A 24,683-nucleotide genomic window follows, 5' to 3' on the forward strand; every position below is an offset into this window, starting at 1 on the left:
ATTGCCTTTGATTCACTTATGATGTATCTACCTAACATATTTTTTCTTTTTTCAGAAAACTAAAATTACTACTAAATCGAAAGTTACATCGATGTTAACCTTATACAAAGTCGGTTTGATTACACGTTGCAGAGTGCATTATATCATATCGTGATATATCGTTATTAGTTCATATATCCATGTAGACAGGAAAGGGTCAGAAAGATCCTACTGCATACTTGTACATCTTTCCGTACCTCTCAACCATTTCGATTTTTTTTCACACCCACCTCACGTCTGACAGTGTCGGAGGGTGAGTATGATATCCATATAACCGCGGTTGAAATAAATATCTCATCAAAATTTCAACGCGGAATATTTTCCCTTTTTATTGTTTTTTTTTTCTCATGGAGAGGACGTTGACGCTGCCTGTAGCGAAGAGCGATAAGTCGCAATGTCATATTGAGACCGCAGAGATCGTTCCTTAGCCCATCTTCACGTATGGAAAAAAGCTATGGTTCTCTGTGCTGCCTCCCTATCAATAATGCACACCAAGCTTGTGTGACGTGACACAAAAATATGAACCACTTCTCTTTTTGTTTTATTCAAGTTTGAGTGCAGCCCACAATAAACCAACATCACAATGTATACATTTGAATTGAAATACAAAGGCATCCCGTTGGTGTGTACGAAAAAAAAATACACATTAGGTGACTATCTTTGAATTCAATTTGTTTTTGATGTCCTCATTCGGTTCAGAAGTGGAACAGGTCTATATCTATGATAGGTGATAAATGGCATTTTCCCAGAAATCCATTCATACTAAGTTTCCTGTTACAATTGATTGATTCATTCAGGTCTCACTTCTCTAAGCAATCTATCATTATCGTTTTCTTAGCTAATAATAGGGAGCTTAAAAATAGAGTGTGCTTCTCTAGGATTGTACACACACAGACTCAAAGATTATCTATTCTGTATTTGAAGAGTTTTATCGCAAAATGATCTTAATCCATTTTCGTGAAGTTGAGATATTTGAAATGAAAGCTGTTAATAAACAAAGAACATGAAAAGAAAGTTATAGGATATCTTTAATCATAACTTTAAGAATATTCCTTAGTATGTTATGAGGTATCACTAGAAAAGTTTTATTTTGCTTTATCTGTTTAATGGACTTATTTTAAAATGTTTAAAAATGGCGCTTAGACCATTTTGCGATGTAACCCTTCATTTCTTGCTTCAACAAGGTTTCTCCTTCATATCACTAAAATCGGAATGAAATGTGCTCAGATATATAACAAATCAGAAAGCTAAACTGGATGACTTGGAAACAGTAATTGAGTTACCAATTATGTTCTTTAAATGCTTCATTTAATTTTCTCAAGGTGTTTAAGGTAAATGGCGATAGGCTACAAAGTACAAATGTATACTCTTTTATTTTGTCTGCGCATTTGGAATGAAATAGGATGGATAATGGCAAATTGACTTGTCGGTCTGTTACATCCATACCATATGTGTGCATACATGATGCATTGTAATTAAGCACAGCTAATCCTCTGTCCTTTTATCGTGTATGTCAAATAATGGGAATGATTTATAGAGCTTAGTGCTATAGATAGGGTTTTACAGACTTTTGTTGTAAGCTAACGAAGCGAGGAGCAATGGCGGTCTAAAGTTAGAGAAGCTGGCAGCCTGGAAGGGGGAAGAAGGGAAAGCGATGAATACGCGTTAGGTTACTCACCTTTCTTAGTGGTCTCAAAGGTGTCATTCCCCCGGATGTTTTGTGTCTCAGGAGTCAGAAGAGTTTTATTCACCGAGGGATCGCCTCGAATTTCAGCGTTTGTCCTCTCAATAGCAAATCTGAAGGCCGCCTCTTCTTTACTTCTCGTACCGTCCATATTGAATATGCCACCTGCCGAAAAACAAAAATGAATAGTCAAGCATGAACATGAATCTTTTATATCGCTGGTTCTTCCTGTGCTAATCTGCGGGGAAAATGCAGAAGGTTAGGGCAAGATGATCAAATCGTTGGTATTTCATTACCAGATTACAGTTTGTTCTATGGTGATTCATCTCAACGTGGCTGAACAAGAACACACATGGAATTTAACAACTGTCTTGAAATTCTATTTCATGTATGATATCTAGACAGGGAGACTCATCATACACGATCATTTCTTTCTACTTCTTTTTTTTAACTTCCTTTCCCATCATTGGGCAGTGTTGGATGGCAATGAGTTTCAAAGCTACTTGCAATATTCCTCGTTTTCTTTTTCTTGACTTCCTCTTTATCACACTGAAGTTTAACATGGATGAGCACTTTCTTTAAGGAGATTATGTATTATTGTCATTTATACTTTTGTCACACATTTCACACATTTTTATGATGTATTTTTTTCTCCTTCGCTGCAGCGGCTTTCGTTGTCTACCCTTTCCCTGTATAATCTGGGCAGTATAGATTAATGTCTTTCTCTTAAAGTCTGATAATCTCTCTGTTGTCACTTAGGGTCACTTATTTAAATTGAACTCAAGTGACAATTCTAGATGATTTAGGAGATTTTTGAATAAACGTGTTCCTCATTCAAGGACAGTGCGTACGACACTGTGTTGATACATGCGAAGCCATAGCAGCTGTAGTATTTTTCTAGTTTTGTAACTGTTCCACCTTTCCAAACCCTCAACTGATATCATCATTGATGTACTGCTTCCTCTCTTTAACATGATAATCATTTTAGGTGGATTACCCCATATATGAGCCTTAGATATTAAGGGCTCAGTTTTAAACCATTGGTCAATATCTCTCGGTTCGAGACAGCTTCTCCGGTTGGTATCAGTTTAAAAATCACAATTCTTGAATTTCCAGTAAAGATAGACAGTATGTCAAATGAGTAACAAAGGATAGTATGTCCATTGCGTCTTTGTAATTCACTCTAGCGACTGAAATCTTCTCACTTTTCTGAATCATGCAGGAAGAGCTAAAATAAATCATCCTATGAAGACAATTACAAAAAGATCAGCCAGAAAGAAAGTAAAGCATACAGTGGAAACTAGAAAATATTTTTGTGTAGTTTGAGGATGTTTGCGCGTTTGTGCGCTTGGCTTTGGGGAATCTATGTTAGAATTGTTATTCAGTATTCGACTCTGAAATACCAAACATGCTGGTTTCCCCTCTCAAGTAAACAAGTATTTTTATACAAAGATCTGCCAGTAATGTTTATAAAAAAACGTTCCAACAAGATTACAGAAATAAAAACATTGTCAAATAGTTTGGGGTGTGATTATGTGTTCTTTTAAAAACAGCTCAGCCCTTTGAGATAAAAACATTTACTTACGTAGACATGGTAGGCTGATTATGGTGCTTTATAATGTGAAATGATAAGAGGCATTAGTCAATCAATTCTAACACCTAAATTTAGTATATCTTTTGATTCACTGAAATCAACGATGACGAGGAGGGAAGGAAAAGAAGATAACACCATGAGAGGTTAAGAGACACTTATCGAAGCTGAAGGCTGGTTGTCCGACGGGATGCTACAGTCAGTGGCGTCACTGAGTGTTTGTGACACACCACGAGGGATCAACCCAAGCCTGAATTTCCTCCCCTTCAAACATATCAACAGAGGGAACAAGTGGTTTACGGCAAGTGACAGTCTGAATGAACACCAAACAATAGTACTGGAAAATTAACTTTTAAAAGAGAACAGATTCTGAAAAACATCTTAAGTACATCCTCATTTTCTTTGTTTTGTTTTGCTTATCGCTTGGAGCTCTTATACTCTCAATGCTTGTCTGATTTTGTATACTCGAAGAGAAAAATATCGTAATCACGTGATTCATAAGAGAGTTAACTGCAGCCACTGACTGTAAGATTTCATGATCATCTCAACACGTGTTATAAGCCCAAACAAAGTGGATCGTTCTAGAGCAAAGTAGGTTGATGGTGAAGTCGCCTGACAAGGCTGACGTGGCCAAGTAATGGAGGATTCAGTTTTACCAGAACCAAGACACAGACCAATTGATGATTATGGCTTAAACGAACTCGTACAGGTGAGAAGCGAGGTTTTCGATTGTGGTGAGTACCACACCATATGGACAATTAATTTGTTGAACAACTTTCCATCATCATTAATGCCTAGTTCCCCCTCTCTAGTTTTCTTGCTCCCTCATACGAACCAGCACTCACACACACGCACACAAACACTTTTTGTCTCTCTCTCTCTCTCTGTTTTATGTCCATCTTTCGAAGGCCTTGACATGTCTGTTTATTCCCATACCCATCACACTATCTCCGTTTGTTGTTCTTTCTTTCCTATCTCTTGCCAGGCCTCCATTCCCCTGCCTGTCCCCATCATTAGCTCTATTCCAATCATGCATATAAGATATTAATGGATGTCTGTCGATTTGTCATTTCTTGAGACTCTATGCTGCAATTCTTGTCTCTCTTCTCTTCTTTCTACCTCAACTTGTTCACCATTAACTATTTCAAGAGCTTGCACAGAGTCTCTTTATCATTGAAGCTTGTAGAATTACTTTTGCACTGCTGGGAATTTTCACTGCAAAATAAAAGAGCAAAGACAATCGTAGATCATTGGAATTTCTCTCATGCGCTTGTTGGAATGTGTGGTGTTATTTTGTATGATATCAAAATGCCTAAGAAAAATAAGTATTGTGTGAAGTTTTTATGTATGCGGAAGTTTGCAAGAAAAATTTGTTGTGCAACCCCTGTTAGCATCGATGTTTATCTGAACGCTGGTAATATTCTTTTGGTTGTTTGTTTGTTTGTTTGTTTAAACAGGAAAAACACAGCCTCTCATCGGAAGTAAACATAGTTTATGGAATTCTCTCTACTCCTATTGTTTTATGTGACTCTTCAAGCCAGAATGTAAAAAGTCATTGCGAATTTGGTGTGGTTTTTGTCAGATTTACATCGAACAGGATTTGCTTTCTTATATAGTACTAATTATACACTGTTTTTCAATTCTTTACACTGAGTCAAGTAAACCTGGGAATAACCACTCAAAACTTATCCTTTCCAAATACACGTGTAACCGGTATGGGCACAACGTGACTACGATTTGAGTACCAGTAACCACTTTCAAAAGCGTTCGGCGTGATATTTAACCCCTGTGCCGTTGTATAGGTACTCCTAATGGGTTGTAAACTAGACTGTGCTGTATTTTAGTGAAGCATGCTTACTAAACCACACTCCATGAACGTATTGGATTCCCCCTTTTCACCACCGAGTAAGTGTGGTATGAAATGGAGAACAGTGGCGTGTGAAGGGTCTAATGCCACGTTCAGACAGGGAGAATCAGAACAAAAAGACAGACATGGGTATACACCACACCAGAAGGCGTTTAGTGCATAGAAAATGGATTATACTAAAAGTAATTAATGATAATGGCTTTTGGTAAAGGATCCCAGACTCAGCGAGACAGATAAGGGATTGCTTTGCACTGCTCAGAGTGGTCGAACTGACACATATACTTTGTTTTGTTACTATGGCAGGATTCGTATAGAGTGCATAACATGAATATCAACCGTCCTTTGAAATAATTCGAATGAGTAATTTAAGTAATTCGAATCCATTGCTTGTAAAAAATACATTGGAAAATAATTGTCCGTCTATTCCCACTGAATGAGACCAAGGAAAAACGAAGAACACTTTACGACTTCTTAAATCTATACAGTGCTTTGACTCATCTCTCTTCACATAGATATCCCAAGCAAGCTGTATTACATACTATCTTAAATGTGACGAAATCGAAGTCGAAGTTTGCTTTAGCGTAGCTATTGATACATGCCAAAAGAGTACTACAGACACAATTTCTGAGCAGATACACATTTCTTGTCAACAAAGTTGCACAAACGCAAAACATTCATTAAAACACTTTTTTGTTTGTTTTTCCTACTTGTTTGAGCCTGTAGTTGTGGCATGATGATTCAGAACCCTATGAGAGCAGTTTTACATTTACAAGAAAGTCAAGGCACCGATACTGTTTTATTGGGAAGTTTGTTTCTGATATGAACGCCCCAGACCAGATGGCTACATGTTGACAGTGCACTTCACACGTGGGTTTATCTCCAATCTGTAGGCGGTGGAGAGCGCCATGTTATTACTCCAGTAATTTATGCTGCGAGACTCGCCGTGGCCGTGTGTGCCCAGGCTTCTTGTAGTCTCGTAATTTTACCCGAGAGAATAACCATGATCCCTTCCAGGTAAACTCGAACCATTCTCTATTTGAAGGTCACTATGCTTGCTCGTGGCAATGAATGCCCGCGAACACAGGACAAACAAGAAAGTTGTCAACCCTAGGGATGAGGGGCGACCGAAACTAGCAGAGAGGCGTCACTCTATTTGACCGAACCAATTGTGAGGGGCAGTCTTGGCACACGCCGGGTTACGGCAGAGTGATCAAAGAATGAAGACTAGCATCTTTTATCCCACATAGCTTTCTTTCATGGTACATGAGATAAAAACTAAGAAGTAAACTTTCACTAGTTTCCTGATTATGAGTATCCCCACAAATGTTTATATAGAGTATTGAAAGTATGTTTGATAACAAGAATCATCTCTCTTCTCATTGTACATCGAAGAGTAAAGAGTACATTAGGAATGGCTCATATACCAGTCGATATTCACCCACGCAATGCTATAAAGTCAAACTCATATCAACATGATCACATCAAACCAAGAACACGTCAAACGCGAAGTCACTTTTGTCATAAATATGTAGGCATTATAATGACTCATGGCAATCATCCATTTATCAAACTCATGGTGCTTTTGCCAGTAAAATGTAGTTCGCGTGTTAATTGACGCAGTATAACAGCAATAGTTATGGCAGATGTGTAATGGCTTAATGAGAATCTACAACTTCTTTCTTGTTTTTCTTTTGTTCTGTTGTTTTTGACAGCATATTTACCAGGCCGAGCTTTGTTTCAGTACACCTTGCAGGCACATTACCAAACTCGGAAGTAGACGAAATATTAATCCTTTGGTATAAACACTTTATTCATGTAAAGTATATTGAGATACGTGTATATTGATTTTATCTACTACCTCACATATACACTATCATGTGTTTTAAAGAAGTTTAAAGGGGAAGGCTAGTAACTGATCAGTGGGAATCAGTGGAAATGCTGGGAGATGATTGTTCCAATCCTTATGGGATTCATTCAAGAGTTCATTGTATATCTATTGTTGTGTGAAAATGATTTGCTTCAGAATGGTCTCATATTCAAGTAATGTGCAGTTTAATGCTTCCAGGTTAGCGTCCCTGGTCAGTGACGGAGCATTAATCTTCACATTACTTGAATATGAGACCGTTTTGAAGCAAATCATTTTCACACAACAATAGATATACAATGTACTCTTGAATGAATCCCATAATAATTGGGACAATCATCTTCCAGCATTTCCACTGATTCCCACAGATCAGTTACTAGCCTTCCCCTTTAAATCAGTTTGTAAAATAAACCACATTTTCTGAGGAAACGCCTTTTATGATGAGTAAAGATTAGTTCTTCTAAGTGAAGTGTGTATGACGTGTAATCACTCTGACAAAAGTTGTAGCTCATTGCAGTGTAATTAAAATGAGTTCATATCTTATGAAGATAAGGAAAATTAACATTCATGTTTGACAATCTTCATAAAGCAAGCGATCATAAAGAGATCTATTTTAGTATTTTACGATGCATTTCTGGAGGTTAGATGCATAACATGTCCTATGAGTATTACCTTTCTCGTCGAATGAAGAACACATCTTATATATATAAATATATATATATATATAAACGATGCCGGTTAAATAGTTCGCTAAGAATGTAAATTTAGACACGTCGCGTCAGCTATTGAATTTATTCAAGATTAAACTATTTTTCCATTATGTTAGAAATAGAAATAAGATGATATTCGTTGTGATATTCATTCTTTCATTCTACAAACAATTTTGTCAAAAGGATATAAGTAATACGTTAAGAGGCTTTGGTGTTTATGAAGTGAAGGTCATGAAAAAAAGTCAAAGGGCGCAAAGGTCTAACTCAAATGAAAATAACTTGCCTCTTAAATTATGCTACGGACCCTTTACATCAATTTTTCAACACCTCGAATACACATTATTGTTTGCGTGTGAACATAGGACAAACCCTGAAGACGTTTTATTTGTATGCTTATCCGGCAATTATGCATGGCTTAAATATTGTCCATCATTATCCTTGAAGAAGATCAAATGAGAAGGAAGAAAGGCCAAGAAAGCCCCCGGGATGCCTCTATTTTATCTCGCTATGAGTGTCCATCAAGGGGACCACTCCACTCGCTAATGTAGAAATGGCAAATAGCGGCTTCACTGCCATGGCCCTCGTGGGACCCCTACAGAAGCTTTATTTGATTAGAAAAATGTTCGCCCTGTCATCATACAATCAAGGCCTGCTGCTAGCGAGGAGCGTAGCGGCTGGTTCAGGGCAGACATCTAGACAGCTGTCCGTGAAGACTTGTGGAGGCGACACTCAGTGTAGGGAAGATGTGTTATCAGATAAGAGAAGAAATAACAATTTAAATAAAGGAATATGAAGAGCGAGGAAAGAAGAGTAAAAGGGGAAACGAGCAGAAAGAGGAAGTCTTGAGGGAAGTCAAATCACTATCAAGGAAATCAGGACTTTTGATGTGATGACAACTCAAATGGTGGGAGAGTGCATGTCCACAAGGACTAAAAAAGCAGAATGTTAGAAATAAAATAATTTTGAAAAGAAAGGCATTCATAGTACAAACTGAGTCAGACATTATATATACAAGGAAGTTAAGAAGAGATTACTGCATGAAGTCAAATCATGCCCAAAACATTATACAAAAAAAATAGTTACTAAGGAGTTAGCTTTGAGCGGAGTTTAGGTAATTTGTATAATCTAAGAAAAAAAAAACATTGTTTCCGATTGAGACAGGCAAACAACTTGAAACACTAGAAAGTAAACAAAGAAATCATGAGACAATGACAGATGATTGAGATGTTCATTTGAAAGGTATGAAGAATGTGACACTCACTGACAGCCGATAACGATAATGGATATTGCAATAATTGTGGCGAGAAAGAGTTTTGAACTATCAGCACTTTGCATTGACCTTTGACCTGTATGTTTGACTGGATGCTTCCTTCCTTTGAAGCAAATAAAGTCGTCATTATAATTAGACGACTGACCGATATGACATGCTGATTATGGAAGGAATGATGAACACGATCTACACACTAGTACTCTCGTAACAACGCCGTGGAGTAGCTTAGAGAATAGTAGAAATCTTACTACCAACAAATTAGCACTTCCAACATTATTAATTACAGCAAACTAGGAAGACGAAACTATTAACTGCAATGTCACTGAGTAATCAAAAGTCAAAATATCTAACCAACGTGGTCTGTTTGCCAAAGGAAAGAGCTCGATATTGAATAGCCTTGGGGAGAAATGAAGAAAGAATGTTTATGGACGCACAAGGAGAGTGATTCGTGTATAAATCATAGAGAGTCGAGTATAGTTACTCTAGGGAGTATTTTATGAATCTATTCAGGGCTGATATCATCTACTGCTGCCTCTTGTAATATTCAGTGAGCCTTGAACACCAGACATAGAAGATAGGCGATTCATGATGGTGACCATCACTTCCGGTTCTGCTGATTACCGGCAGACGCCCACATCGCAAACACCCACGATCATTAATCCCCTCACCCCAAAAAAGACGTATCTCAATCTTCATTACTGTCTATCGGTATATGTTGCCTGGCAACCATGAATGATGGATAAGAAACAAAAGTGCTCCCATTAGCTTTCTACGACCAGTATTCTACTCGTCTACTATCACTGTTATAAATCTAGAAAAGAAACGGTAAATATATGTAGCTTTAGATGAGTCATAAGATTCTGTGAGGCGTACTTACTATTTTCATGGTTCAATATCCTTACCGGTTTAATAAATTGAAATCGGCATAAACCTGATGAACGGATTATCAATGCAGATTAAACTAGGACCCAAATTTGAGAGGCTATCGTGGCATTCATCCCACTGGCACTAAATACAATTCAATGATACATAAAAACAAGGCCAAGGAAGGTCTCTGACATAATGATAGTAATAGTAATAATAATAATAATAATAATAATAATAATAATAATAATAATAATAATAATAATAACAATAATACATTGCATTTGTAATGCGCTTAATACGATGTTTCTAAGCGCACAGGGAAAAGACGAAAGGAAAGATGAAAAATGAGGTAAAACAGACAGGTCAAAACACATCCCTGGAAAAACACTATTTTTATACGTAATGACCTTACCTTTGTGACGTCATAGATCTGCAAACTAAATCACTGTCAGTCATGGCTGATAAATGTGATACCAAGATCTTGACCATTTTTTCACTTTTTTTTTTGGCCAACATGGTATGGAAACTATAGTGCAGAGGAAGCGATGCAGTGAAAACAAGCTGAAGTGAATTACTAAATTTCAATTATCTGTTCAAATCGGTTGATGTCTTTCCGCGATCGTCCTGCATGGAGCTGATGTGGAGGCTGTAAAAAAAAACCCCTATGTATCTTATTATCAGGATTTACTATGGAAGTGTGCTGAGAGATAACTTTAAAGGTACTGCTTACCATTGGGAGCAGTGATTTAAAAATGTTCAAAGTTATCACATTCAATGCATAAGTGTAGGTCAGTTGTATCACCAAACATCATACCATATGAAGAATAAAATCCAAAATATAAAGAGATATCACTGTTATTTTTCCTCAATAAACCACGAATGTAGACGGTTTGTTCTAATTTTGTTATAACTGTCGTTCACATTTTTGTATATTTAGTAGTACCTAACATTGATTATACTGAATAACATTTTTGCATGTGGTTGGTTCTATCCCTGACTCACATTATCATGATTATACAAAAGTTTTGAAGCACTAAAGCTGGGGTTTTGTTTCTACTGCAAAATTATGGTAAATAATGCCTTTAAGTACATGACTACGATTAGAGTAGTAAATAAGTCTTTATCGGAGCTAGCCCAGTAGAGTCACGTGATGTGGTTGGGCGAAGAGTCCTGAGGGCGACTCATGCGATGCTGGCCTGTGTAAATAGGAGAAAATCGCTTGAACACCTGTTGTAGCTCTGGATGGAGTCTTTCCTGCTTCCTCGGATAAATAGGGTCAGGACAGTGGGCCTTTTGAAGCCTGTACTCCGTCTTCTTCAGACCTCTTTGATGTGGCGGCGAGCAGCCGACATGTCAAAGCCAAGCTCAGGGCAGGACGGGAGAAAACAGATGCCTCGTCACCGTCGACCTCGGCAAGGGAGGAGACGAACATCACCTACTGCCTAACTACTTATCGCCTCTCAACAGAAAAGTGAAGAAGCTAACAAGTGCTGGTTTCGTTTTCATATAACAGTGGCGTACACTGAAGGTGTTGGCAGTTATTCATGCGACGATGAAATGATGTGTGGTCATGCAGCGTAGTGGGAAACGTGTGAACTTCACTTAGTTCAGCTGACACGATGGACCTTATCAACGTACGCCCAGTAATCACGAATATCTAGACGTACAGGCAATTTTGAATACCTCAAAGTTATATTCGTTAGATAAAGGCCAATTTGACTACCTGTGTGTAAGAATGTTGAACTTGACCATAGTTGATCATTTTGTCATGCTGATGATATAGTAACTTCCTTTTACGCGATACGTGGGCAATGATTCGTAATCGACACTTCTTATAAAGCACAACCTTATTTTTTTGGCGGACTGATTTAGAGGTTCACATCTTATTGCCTATCCGTTGTATTTGCTTTCTTTCTTTAATGATTTTAGAATTTCAGCCACGAATTCTTAGCATCATAATTATGTGAAAAAAGGAAATCGTGCTTTATGTGTTTGGTTGTGCTTTATGATTTGTTTATGTTAATATATTTAGATCTACTTTTCGTTATCTACCCTTGGTATTAAAATTCAAACTCCAACACATTAGCTTCATGGGCAAACTCAACTGGAACCCAAAGACATAAATCATGTTTGAGTCTCGTTCATTTCCATCGAATCACCGTATGTTGTTGAAAGAAAAAAATACTGCAACACCCGTGTTAATCACATTCAAATCGTCCCCTTAAGAATGACCATAAGCTGGCTCAGATATCAACGGAAGCTCGTCAGACATGTAGACTCCCTTGCCCATGCTCCAAGTAGAATAGCTGTTGCCATATCTGTGGGTTATTATGAAAGCCTTCTAGTTAGGAGCAAAACGTTTATTTCCTGTTGGTACTATATTCCATGGAGGTAAGAGTCAGGACCGATTCAAATCCAGTAAGTATCAAACGGGCGGCCCGTTCATGCTTGAGACCGATAACAATATCAGACTGGGTAGCTGACCAGCAGAGTTTTCCGAAGGAAACAAAGCAAGCATACCCTAAATTATTGTACATTTACGGTCAGGAGCAACAATTCACGGAAGCTTTGTTGTTGTTTTTGTTAGCTAAAGCATCCTGTTAATGTAATTAACTGAATTTGATTTCATTGCGTGTGTGGCAATTCCTCAATCGAAATGTACACCCAAGCCTGCAACAGATCCGTGTCATTATGAGGAAAGTATTGACACATGGATAGGTATTGTACTAAAACACATCTAAAATATTTGCCGTTTTCCCCTAAAATCAAGAGAATACAAAAGAGTCCCATAGCTTGGAGACTTCAGCTCATAATAGGGCCGGGCTAAGACGTCATGACATGCTATGTAAAACTTATTTGTTATCTCTACATTTAACTGAGCAAATAAGCACCGTACACCTGAGCAACGTGTAGAGGGTTAACAGAAAATTAAGACGTATGAGGAAGGATTAGCTAGACCTTTTAACTCCATCGAAAGGATTACAGAAACGAAAGTGACTGATATGATACTCGTTTCGAGCTTTATTCACCTTACAAACCGCTTACGATGGGCGCAGTTTCTCTTGCGAGTTGAAATATGTACTGTTTATTTGGCTTACGTTCTGGATGCGACGGAGAACATAATCTGTGGTCTTAATCCTGAGGTACTTGACTACTCCGGTAAACATTAAAAAGGTAAGACAGCTTTAAAAAAAAAGAACAACTCAAGGAGGAAAGATTTTTAACACAAACCACATCCCCAAGGAGATTACTTTATTTTGGTGGGGGGGGGGATTTGTATAAAAAAAGAAAAATGGAAATCCGTGAGTGTGGTAGATAAGGAATAGAAGAAACTGACTTTGCCTAATGAAATGAACTGGAGTAATATTGACTTCTTGCAAACAATCTAATGAAGGGTAGAAGTCTATGGAAGATATCTCACTCATCATCTCTTCCGTTCTGAAATATTACTAGCGATGCTGCTATAACAAGCACACAAAGAAGACATCGAGGATTAGTGATGTGAGTGGAAGATGAGAGATCTTGATCTAGACAAGATGATCATGACAGACTTTGGGAGGTGTGCAAGTTAAAAATGAAAGGAATAAGAAGACAATGAACAGGAATAGGAGATGCTGAAGAGTCACTGCTGTACGCCATGTTGGCTAAACTATTACTCTCTGTCTGTTGATAGTAAAGAGTAATGCCATACCAAGTGACGGACAGTGATGTTCGAGTGTATATGTCTCTGTGATAAAATTCGTTCTACTGCATCACTAGATCTGGCAGGAATGCGTCAATGTTTCTGGGCATTACTTCTTTTCTTATTACTTTTTGTTCCTGTGTGGAAGCTTGCTCCTTGACGTCATTGCCTTAAGTGTCACTGAGGTGGAAATACGCTGGACATATGAAGTGCTCATTTCAGCGGTGACAAACCTGCCACGAAGTGTATATCTCGCCTTGGTAAGTGGGAGATCACTAACCTACCTTCATGAGATACAGCTCATTGTTCGCTTTAATCAGTCATTATTGGACTATATATCTTCTCAAAGAGTACAATGTCCTGAGATCCGAAAAGACATGCACGATAAATAGATTTACATAGAGAAAGAGAGATAGGTATGAAGTAATGATTATAGTCATTGCCCTAATCATGGCATTGACAAAATCTTTGGCAAGGCAACGGATCAGGTTGTTCCAATTTACAACTAGAACTACACAAGTACAGCATAATTGTAAACCAGTGAAGTCATTTTTGTTCATTGCGACATATACAGCAAATTACTAAGAGGATATCAAACGAAGAAAAAATGGTAGAGATTTTAGAAAAATGGGAACAGAGACTAAAAACAAATCATAAAAAAGACATCACATGTCTTACAGTCACCAATAAGATTTTCTCCAAATTTCATTGTGTCTATTTAATAGAAAGACCCACTTCTGCTGTGTTGCCCTCTTAATGACGGCAAATGGTACATAACAGAAAGCAGTGAGTTGGTATCAACACTTTACTTAGCTTCCATAGTGTAGTTGCCTAAAATATTATTATTTGGTGAAAACATGTTAAACTCTAGTCATAGCAGGTATTTAGGTTCCTTCTGGATGAGTCTTAGCTTTTTTATGATGTGAATATATTGCTTAACAATGCCTGAAATCGTACTTCAATATAGAACAAATAAAACAGAGCGACGACATCGAAACAGAATTTGTTGAATAACATGATTCTTGAATAAAGACAAAATGGATACATCTTTTGTTTTGATGAGCATTATTAAGGTGAGACTTCGTGAGGATGATTTAAAATGACTCGTTTCGGATGGCACATTGACAATCTGTCTTAATTTTTTGCCTGGTTAGGTCACAAGACGTGAACGAACATTCAATAAACAATGACTGATTTTCTTTCCTTATCGAAAGGCCACAAAGAAGCCTATGGTGTGATAGACACTATCTCTTATCTTGTGTTTTTATTTTTGTCACTGATATGTTGATTATGAATCCCTATTCCTCTCCATAGTAAGTAACCGCCAATCGAATTGCATACTCTGACGACCAGTTGTTAAAAATCACTCTCGCTTCGTTCAAGGATATTGATTCATTGTAGCTCTGATCAAGGCCCTGTTTCATAAAAGATGTTAGGATAGTAACTCTCGCTGGAATGGCAACTTCCCGTGGCAACAGCCAATCAGGAATCTGGATTCTTGTCGTTACCATGACAATTGCTATTCCAGCATGACTTGCCATCATAAAACTTTTTATCAAATGGGGCTCGGCAGAGAAAAAATGAATCAATATGTGTTCTTTCTTTTTCGTTAGATAGCAGCGAAATACATATAATCCATGAGGATTAGCAAAACAGGTGTTGTTTGTCGTTATAGTCGGATTTTGATCGATGGCATCATATCAATGTTACACATGGAGAAGCATCATAGAAATAAAAACAAACACACGTATTCCAAAACAGTAAGAAACAAATCTCACGAAATTTGCTGGAGACATTTCCTTTGAGAATGGCAAAGTGAAGCATTGAATGGGATGTAACATAAAGAGTGACTCGTGTACAAGTTCTCCGCGCACCAGATGGCTTAAGATTACACTGAAACAAAAACCAGAGCAGACGGCTCAGATCCACCCTCACTGGATAAAGAGGGAGAGAACAACTCCATTGAACATAATGTAAAATTCATGAAACACGACAATCATGTTGTAAAAAAAACCCACAAACAAACAAACATCGACTTCACCTGGTCATATTTTTCTTTATGTAAGCTCTGCCGGTCTACCGCAGAGAAGTGATGAGAAGAATTAACCCTTACGGGAATATTACTCCCTGCAAAAGCATTGTAATCAGATCGGCAGATCGTAGAACACAGCGACAATACATGAAGAAAAACAAAAACGTATGACAGTCTCGTTGCATTTAATGATTGAAATAAAAACATCCGGGTACCTTGCGTGGAGGGCCACGTGTCTGTCACGTGACGTTGGTGGAATATTTGCTTTTTTACCTTCCTGCTGCCAGTGAGTGCACGACGTTAGACTCAGTTACTAACGAGATTAACTGTTTCTGAGCCATTTCGACTCATAAAATTGTGTCAGTATATCCAAGAGTTAGCTGAATGGTATGGCTTGTTCACACACACCGGCTTCTAAACTGATTTGCTTCTTCCATGCCTTAGTTAGATTGAATGTTACTATATCAATATTGAGACGGTATAGGACATTATAATTCTATTCACATTATACTCCTTCAAAAGATTTTTTTTCACTATGTAGCGTTTTTCTTTTTCTATTTTTTCCGGTCCTATAATGATACCCGCCGTGAGTTTTAACATACCAGGGGCCTATGCACCCTTTATCGTTACATGTATGAGGAATGACTACTATTTATAACGTAGTGTAGTTTATATATACAGCCACATCTGGGTCATACGTCAACCGGTAGAAAAGCCTTGAACAGCACACACAGTGCAGCTAAATGAAGTTTTAGGTCTTGATTTTTTTTTTTTTTTTTGCTACGGGAAGACATCAAATATTGTAGATTCTTATCATTTTAGGCAGGAGGAAACTCTTGTTGATATTGTTTTCCTATCATCGATGGGGAAAGCAGGTCGAAGTCAAGATTAAAAAATAACCAGCATTCCTTGAGCTCTTAAAAGTTATGAAAGGAAAAAAAAGATTAACTGAAAAGAACTCTGTGAAAAACGATCGAAAGACACACTAGGGGCAAGATCGATAAAATCAAAATGAAAATCATGACATCGCATTCCTCAGACTCGAAATGGCCGGGGGCCATTCTCCCAAGACGAACCTTTTACATTTTCTTTCTTTCATTTCGTCATAGCTGGGAAATATTTCGGCTATACCCTAATGCCAAAGCATGCCTGTCTGCAAACATTGCCGAGATTAAATGTTTTCCTGCCCGCTAGGCGCTTCAGGCATCTCCAAGCTTGACGTGTAATCTGTTTGGGTTGAGTTTCTAGTCTGTCACCTTGTTTACCTCTAATTACGAGAAAGAGCGGATGAAGCCTTGGTGAGAGACTAAGACTCCACCAGACTTTCATCGTCAACCAACAAGGGTGCAAAGATGTGCTCAGGTGCCAGAGTGAATTGAAAGAGAACAAATTTGAAAGCTAACTTGGCTGGCTCGACTAAAGCAATAACAGAAAGATATTACTTTTTGTCTTTTGAAAAATGTATTGTTGCAGCTTGATTTTCATTAAAAGAAAAATGTTTTGGTACGTAGGAGCATCTTACCTACTGATTCTCTGTTTAATACCTTTCTTTCACTGTTGCGAAACTAGGTTTATCATGACATCATGACTTAGTACCGTTTCACTTTTTCCAAATTGTTTCTATGAATATTATTCAAAGTCATGATCTTCCTGCTATACTAACGATGAGTTGTGGTGCGCATGTGACCAATTTGTGTGCATTCTTGCTTACGAGCTTTTATACCAGAATAAGCCTACACCAGTCAAGTGCGTCGGAACCTATGTGGAATAGGTTTAGCAACAAAGAGCAGGGTCTCTGTTATCATTGAGAAACCTAAACTTGAATCGTTGGTAGTCTTTACGCCTATCATATTGGAATCAACGACCCGTTTGATGAGTCCGAGTTGTTTGGTAAACAAATCCTCAGTTCGACCGCTACGCATGATTTCACGCCGCCTGACACGTCACCAAGTTTTCTATTCTCCTGGAGCCACCAAAGAAAGGGGGAAAGAGATTATCACCCAGACAGCGTCGAGGCTTTAGACGAATGTTTCGCCATCTTAGTCCGGTGCCAAGGCATGCATATAAACGAGAAATCGCGAGTCATTTAATCATCTGCATGATGACGTTTAGGAAATGACCTGCTTTCAGTGCTTTAGGGGGAAAGGGGGTGGGGGGGGGGGGTTGATGACGAGAGACTATACGCCACCAACTCCCCGGTCTTGCAGTTGTCATCCAGTTTCCTTAGACCAACTATCTTCTGTTCTGAGCATAGACGTAAGTTTCGTCATCGTTACTATTCTGCTACATTTCTCAAGCATAGAGCTGGAAGATAAACATTATACAAAATCATTTTGGATCATTTCAAAGCATGAAGCGACTATCGGGTCCAGTATCCCAAGATAAGACAATTAATTTTCAGTTGGTTTCTTTTCTTTCCTAATCTGCTTCGTCTATGCGGAATGCTCCCTCACAACCCGAGATTCACTACTGAGCAGCCGCATCCGCCTTGTGATTCAACTCCGCGCATGCGTGGTAAAGACGTATGCTGAGTGTTCTGCCTATCTGCGAACATGTCTCTCATAAAAGTGGCCATGTGTGAGTTGAGTACTTGTGGAATGACAAATAATTTCCTTTTATTTCACAGATAGAAATTAAAAATGGTTTCGATTAAACTTGGCAGACAGAAAAGACCAAATTTGATGGTGACCTCTTTTCCGGTCTTACGTCTCCACGATACGTCTTACTAATCTCACGAGAAAAAAATCGTGGTATTTGAAATGTTGCTTGAGGGGTGTCAGAAATCATGGGCCATTACAGTGATTAGGAGCGGGGAGAAAACGAGAGTCGGATGTGTGTAGGGGAGGAGAAGTCATTAGTCTTGTCGCGATTCGAGAAATAACAGCGAATTTATACAGAGAAAGAGAGGGAACCGAGAGAGGAAAAGGGAAATATATAGAGGAGTACTTTCGGATTGGATGCTGTTGTATAATGTAACTATTGAATAACATATGTCTCAAGCATCATTGATGCCATTTCCTCTTGAACGAAGCAACTGTGTTTTGAATATCCCATAAAACTTACTACTTAAGATGAATGTAATAATTGTTAACTGAAATTGTTGAGACGAGATCACGCAAGAATTTCGTCTGTTGCGTCATCTTCCATCGAGAGCATAAGAAATCGTCACTGCCTGCGGACAAGCACAATCACAATCACACACCACCCATTCACAATCGCCTTCCACCGTGATAATCTGAATGAATGAGTTTAACTAGAAACTCCTATAACCATATTCAGTTCCGTTCAACATTCGATTTTCAAAATTTCTTCACTCTAGGTAAATGCGTTGATGTTGTAAAAAGCTCCTGTAAACTGTAAGGAAGTGTCTTGTGTTGACTGTCATCGAGTATGAGTATGTATGAACACGTCATTTTTGTCAACTGAAGATAAAATCACATGCCATGATATTTGCGGTTGTAAAAATTCTGAAACTCATCAAAGTCTCACGTAGAGGGTACATTCACTATAGATTATCCGCATAGATATAGAATAGAGAAAGAATGGATTTCAGCCCTGAAAGGGCTGAATCAATTACGTATAGACACAACAATTTAGATGAGGAGAGTGGACTATATACAAGACAGAACTCTTCAACAGCTAGTCAGCCAAGCAAATATTCCAGTTATTGTTCTCATCTTCTATTTCATTAAAGATGATGAGAATAATGATAGTATTACTTCCTAATTCTCAAAATCTGTTGCTGTTTCACGGGAAATAGAGGAAAGAAAGTGTCACAATGAAAAAGAAAATAATTCTTTTTCACACACTGACTTGTCTGAAGCTATCAGCAATCTTGTGTAGGTTACAGGTTTATGTATTTCACAGAATCTGAAAATTGATTTTTTTTTTAAAGAAAGATTGAAGTACTGACAGAAAAGAAAATTTTCAAAGGAGAGATATGGTAGAATGCACAGATATCATCCTTATCGGAATTTTTATCATTGTCTAGAAAATACGGAATAACAAGCTACCACTTCGTCTCAGTAATCCTGTTTGGAACTCAGAACTTCTAATAATGCTAAATTAAAAAAAAAAAATGATGAAAACATAACACAGACAGACATACACACATACATACACACGCACGCACACATGAACCGACACATCATGAAAACATAACACAGACAGACATACACACACACACACCACACACACACACACACACACACATACGCACACACGCACACATGTACCGACACACTGGCGACAGGGGCTGTATACGCTGATAGTCCCAGGGAGATCTAACCATAGCTGCTGCCATGAAATCACAAATGCCCACCACCGCGCTGACATCTGCCTATATTGATGGAGAAACAGAGCAGGTGGAGGCTAGCACATTGCCGACGGGTGAATACTGATAGTCAGGAAAGCGAGCAGAAAGAGGATTGATATGGAAACGTATTACCGAACAAACATAACAAACATCATGAGAGTGGTGTGCCTATCTTCATAGATCATTGTGTCATCTATCTATCTGTCTATCTATCTATCTATCTATCTATCTTTCTATCTTTCTATCTTTCTGTCTATCTATCTTTCTGTCCATCTAAGAATCTATCAATATAATATATGTATGAAATATATAATGTGTGTGTGTGTGTGTGTGTGTGTGTGTGCGTGTGGGTATGTGTGAGTATAATGTACGTTTATGAAATATGATAGTGTATTGACATAATTGGTTTCTGTGTTCCGATATCTTATGATTACAGAAAGAGAATTGTCCAGTGTAATACGCCTTTTCATTAACAGATCAAAGGGGACAGTCTCTTGCCAAATATACCATCTAAATCGATCTCCTTAATCATAATAGATTATTGCATTGTTCGAATGGATATGCGTATTGTAAACAATAATGCGAAAGAGAAAGAGAAAGTTTGTGCATTATCTTATCTTCTCATTTACTTGTAAGTTTTTGTCAGTTACTTGTAAGTGACTGACACGAGAACTAGTCAATCGAAAAAAGAATGCAGAAATGAATACGTGCTAAAACTGAGTACGGTGGGGATCCTCTATCCCTATCATCGCATGATATACATTTAACGGTAATAGGGCTTGAAAGATATTCTCTTTTCTTTGTATTATTCAATAGAATTTCACTTCCTGTTCTGCCATCAGTCTACCTCTTTATATATACACGTTGGATAACGACACCTAGTATCTTATCAACAAGCGTCCAAATCAACTTCCGTCCATAAATCTATATCGTAGTTTAGTATAAAGTCGTTAGAGTTATTCATTTCTAGTTTTCATGCCCCCTCCCTGTTCCTATCTCTTGATATTAAGACGCCACCCCCAGGCCACCGGACTGCCCCCCCCCCCCGGCCACCGGACTGCCCCACCCTCCCACCTCATCTCAATCCTTCAACATGACTTACCCAAATTGGGGATCTGATCATTCTGACAAGAAATCTCCTTAGGACTACGCCATGGAGATAAAACGGGGATGAAGAAACAACGCTGGTTGTCCCATTTATTCACCTGTCCACGAGGGAAAGCTTCTCTAAAGTGAGTGTTCGTGAGCTGCAACACACATTCCCCTACAATACTTTAATCACGATGGCCGATTTCTTGTCGTCCCCGTCGAATGACGATAGATAAGAGTGAGTCAGATGCACAAAGTTGTCGAAAGCCTAGTGGCATGAGTTAGTGTCGAGGATGGGTATCCAACAAAATCAAAAATTATCTAGAACAAGTAAAAATTCGGTCTTGAAGTTACTGGGAAACTTGTTAATGTCCATGTACAATTCGATAAGTATTCCCGAATTGCCAACACTGAAAGGACAAGCATGACAAAATTTTGCTTAAAAACAATATCTATAAGGGAAAAAATAGATTTTCTAGCAACGCTCGACTTTATGCAGTATTCGATTTTTCATGAGGTGAGAGTGAAAAAAAATGCAGACGCTTGTTATTCATGAGCAAAAATATGTTTCACTATATTTGTTTATATGACAGAAGTTTTCGTTTTATCTGCATATCTTTTGTAAATTCTCTTTCCCGATCATTCACACTCACCCTCAAACACAGTCACATACACATTCTTTACCAAGGTTTGTACATTCGAAATTCCGTTGAATGTTCTCGAAAATGGTATTCAACTTATTCATTTCTTTGAATCTTTTTACTAATGTCTTGCGCTCAGACAAAGTTAACAATTTGCATTTCTTTGGATCATCTGGCAAGGTGCACTAGAAGAGAAGTTCCCACGTTTAGAGAGTGCATTTTACTCACACGCTTATCTGAGTAGGCAAGATCGTGTGATTGTAGACACTGGTAGATGTAAAACGGATAGTTTGGCCACGATTTTTTCCCGCCTGAAAGGTCGCTGGAATTTGTGCACTCGTTCATTTTGTAAGTAAGTGACTCTAAAGATTAATCACATTCAGAGCGTGATGTCTGTAAAGACGAATGGTTGGTAATCTGGGCTAGAGTCTTGAGAGGTGCGTGGCCGCTCGGTGGAGTCTACAAACACTGATGGAATGATGTCGCTGAGCTGCTAATGGATTCGGAGGTTAGGACTCCACAACGACTAATATAAGGGTATCCGTCAAGCCAACCCAAAGCGTTGAACTTTTCCAGGATAAGACCCAAGGTCAGTAACATTTAGCTTGCATTCACGTCGACCAACCGGCATTCGCATTATACGTTTCATACGTTGTACATGATTTCAAACCCAGAACTTTTCAATGCAGACGTCCAGCAGGGCTGTTTTTGGCGTCCGATAAATTTTCAGTGGAAACTAGTTTATTTTAGGATAATTTTCTGTTTTGCTCACATGACTTTAAACGGTATTCTACCTTCTTCATATCTATCCAACATCCATATATAAAATCTAATATATATATATATGTATATATATATATATATATATATATATATATATATATATAAGGATTTTGGGGCATTCAGTATTTAAACAATTAAACTTCAACATGTATTTGATATTCAGATTTCCTCATAGATTATGAAAATCACTTGGCATTGTACTACATAGGAAGACGCTGAATAACAGAAGGGTTTACCGGTGTGTATGTGTGTGTGTGTGTGTGTGTGTGTGTGTGTGTGTGTGTGTTTCATCTCTTTCAGCTTGTCAATTAGATCTACTATTAATCGTAAAATTTACTGGATTTCTACACTTTCATTTCAATATTCTTAGTAATATTCAAATGAACTGCAATCATATTTGCCGTTTTATGATGTTCTGTGCGGTATAAGCTGCTTAGAATGGAAGAAGGGAACACCAGAATAGACTGAGGACTTTGTTTTAATTCATCTTCGCTTGATAAGATCATTCATATTGAAATATATAGAGATTATTTTACATGAGAGAGAAATAAGCTTTATCGAAGGTATGGCGATCTGCACTGGGAACAAATTACAAAACTGCTATCTCTTTCGTGTTCATATTATACTCGTTTATTTGAAGTCAAAGATGGTAAAGCACATTGACTAATGTACATTGACATTTTGCTATAACTGCTCTTTCTTGATGTAAAGCCAAAAAGGAGAAAGAAAAAACACACACACTTGACAAAGGCAAACTAGCAAAGTAAAGTATCAGCCAAAGAAACAATTGAGATAATTGAAGAAAAAAGAGACAAGATAAACTGAGGCAAAGAAAGTAGTTGATTCTAGTTTATGGACCTCATTGTAATCTTTATCATCAATTGAAAAACAATGAATGTCAACAAAACAGCGTAACAGTTTATTCAAATCGGCAGTTATCTAGTTTTTGGCTTACAGGCAACACAAATTTGCTAAGAATTCTCGAGGGCAAAATAATGAAAAAGAAATCAATGTGATGACGTCATGCGTGACTTGGATAGCGGGTAAAGTGACGGTCGGTGTGATCGAAGAAAAAAACAACATGTTTTCAGGCAGCAAGGGAAGACGTAAACCAACATTGTCTTCACTAGGCTACGAATACATACTCCTACTCGTCCTTTACGTCAACGTGTACCGTGTTGCCAAGTGGTGGAGATAGAAGTGGCGTCATATCTCATCAGTATAATGAAGTGCCATGCCGATCCCTATCATTTGACGATTTTGACAACACCAATAAGCAGAGAATTGAACAGGACAAGTCATGGAGAAGAAGTCATAACTGTCGAAATTCCCAATCAAACATGATATATGGAATTTTATCTGTCTGCAGGGCGGAAAGCAAAACACACTGGAGGATATCAACACTGTAAATGAGATAATCAGTAACACACACATACACACACACATACACACACACACACACACACACACACACACACACACACACACACACACACTTGCACACACTATCATACACATACATATTATATAGGAACATAATATCACAAATACATAGTGACAAACAGCAACACTGTTTGTGAATCTACGTTAGATGACGAATCATTTTCGATATGAATACCATTCAAAACGGATTGGCTTTGTCAGTAATTCGATTGTCGCCATTCATCGCACTCCTATCTCAGATCATCTCTCTGTAAAGCATCCCATTTTTTCGTCTTTTAAACACTTTTCATTCTGGGCGTCAACGTATGAGGAAACCTAATATTTTCGTCGCCAATAAATCTAACAAGACGAATCTGCTATATAGTCAGTGTACTTTTCTGGAGAGAAGACATTCATGTTTTGGTATTCACTCAATTAATAGGCACATGAAAATTGGTAAAAGTCGCTTATATGAAATAGAAAATGACATCCTTGTTTTGTGCAAATCATTTACAAAAGGTTGAGTATAATTAGCTCTTCTTACGATCTGTTCTTACTTATTACAAATAATACAAGTATCTATCCCCATCAACATTAAAAACAGAGAAAATGAAACACCACGATCTTTAGATTCATATTTTTTTTTGATCTGCAAACTGCTGTGTGGTTTTATTATTATACCCATAATGTTGAAACGAAGCCGACATTCAGTGACACAACATACATACAGCAATCTCACCCTTTTTCTTCCCCTCTCTCTGACTCCAAGCTGAGAGCTGCTAGATATTGCAAGATGTAAGCGGAACAATCACAGTAATGACTTAATG

At 38.0% G+C, this 24,683-nt stretch overlaps 1 protein-coding gene across 1 annotated transcript in view; it reads right to left on the bottom strand.

Annotated features, from left to right (window-relative positions):
- LOC139732279 (glutamate receptor ionotropic, kainate 2-like) overlaps positions 1-24,683 on the bottom strand; it is a 97,168-nt gene that overhangs the window by 34,719 nt on the left and 37,766 nt on the right. Inside the window, exon 2 of the mRNA XM_071643152.1 lies at positions 1,718-1,888. Within this exon, the coding sequence (XP_071499253.1) occupies positions 1,718-1,888 (171 nt within the window). The remainder of the gene's footprint in view (positions 1-1,717; positions 1,889-24,683) is intronic.

The sequence above is a fragment of the Diadema antillarum genome, unplaced genomic scaffold (assembly GCF_040938485.1).
Source record: "Diadema antillarum isolate AM-2024a unplaced genomic scaffold, OU_Dant_1.0 seq00000409_RagTag, whole genome shotgun sequence".
Lineage (NCBI taxonomy): Eukaryota > Metazoa > Echinodermata > Echinoidea > Diadematoida > Diadematidae > Diadema > Diadema antillarum.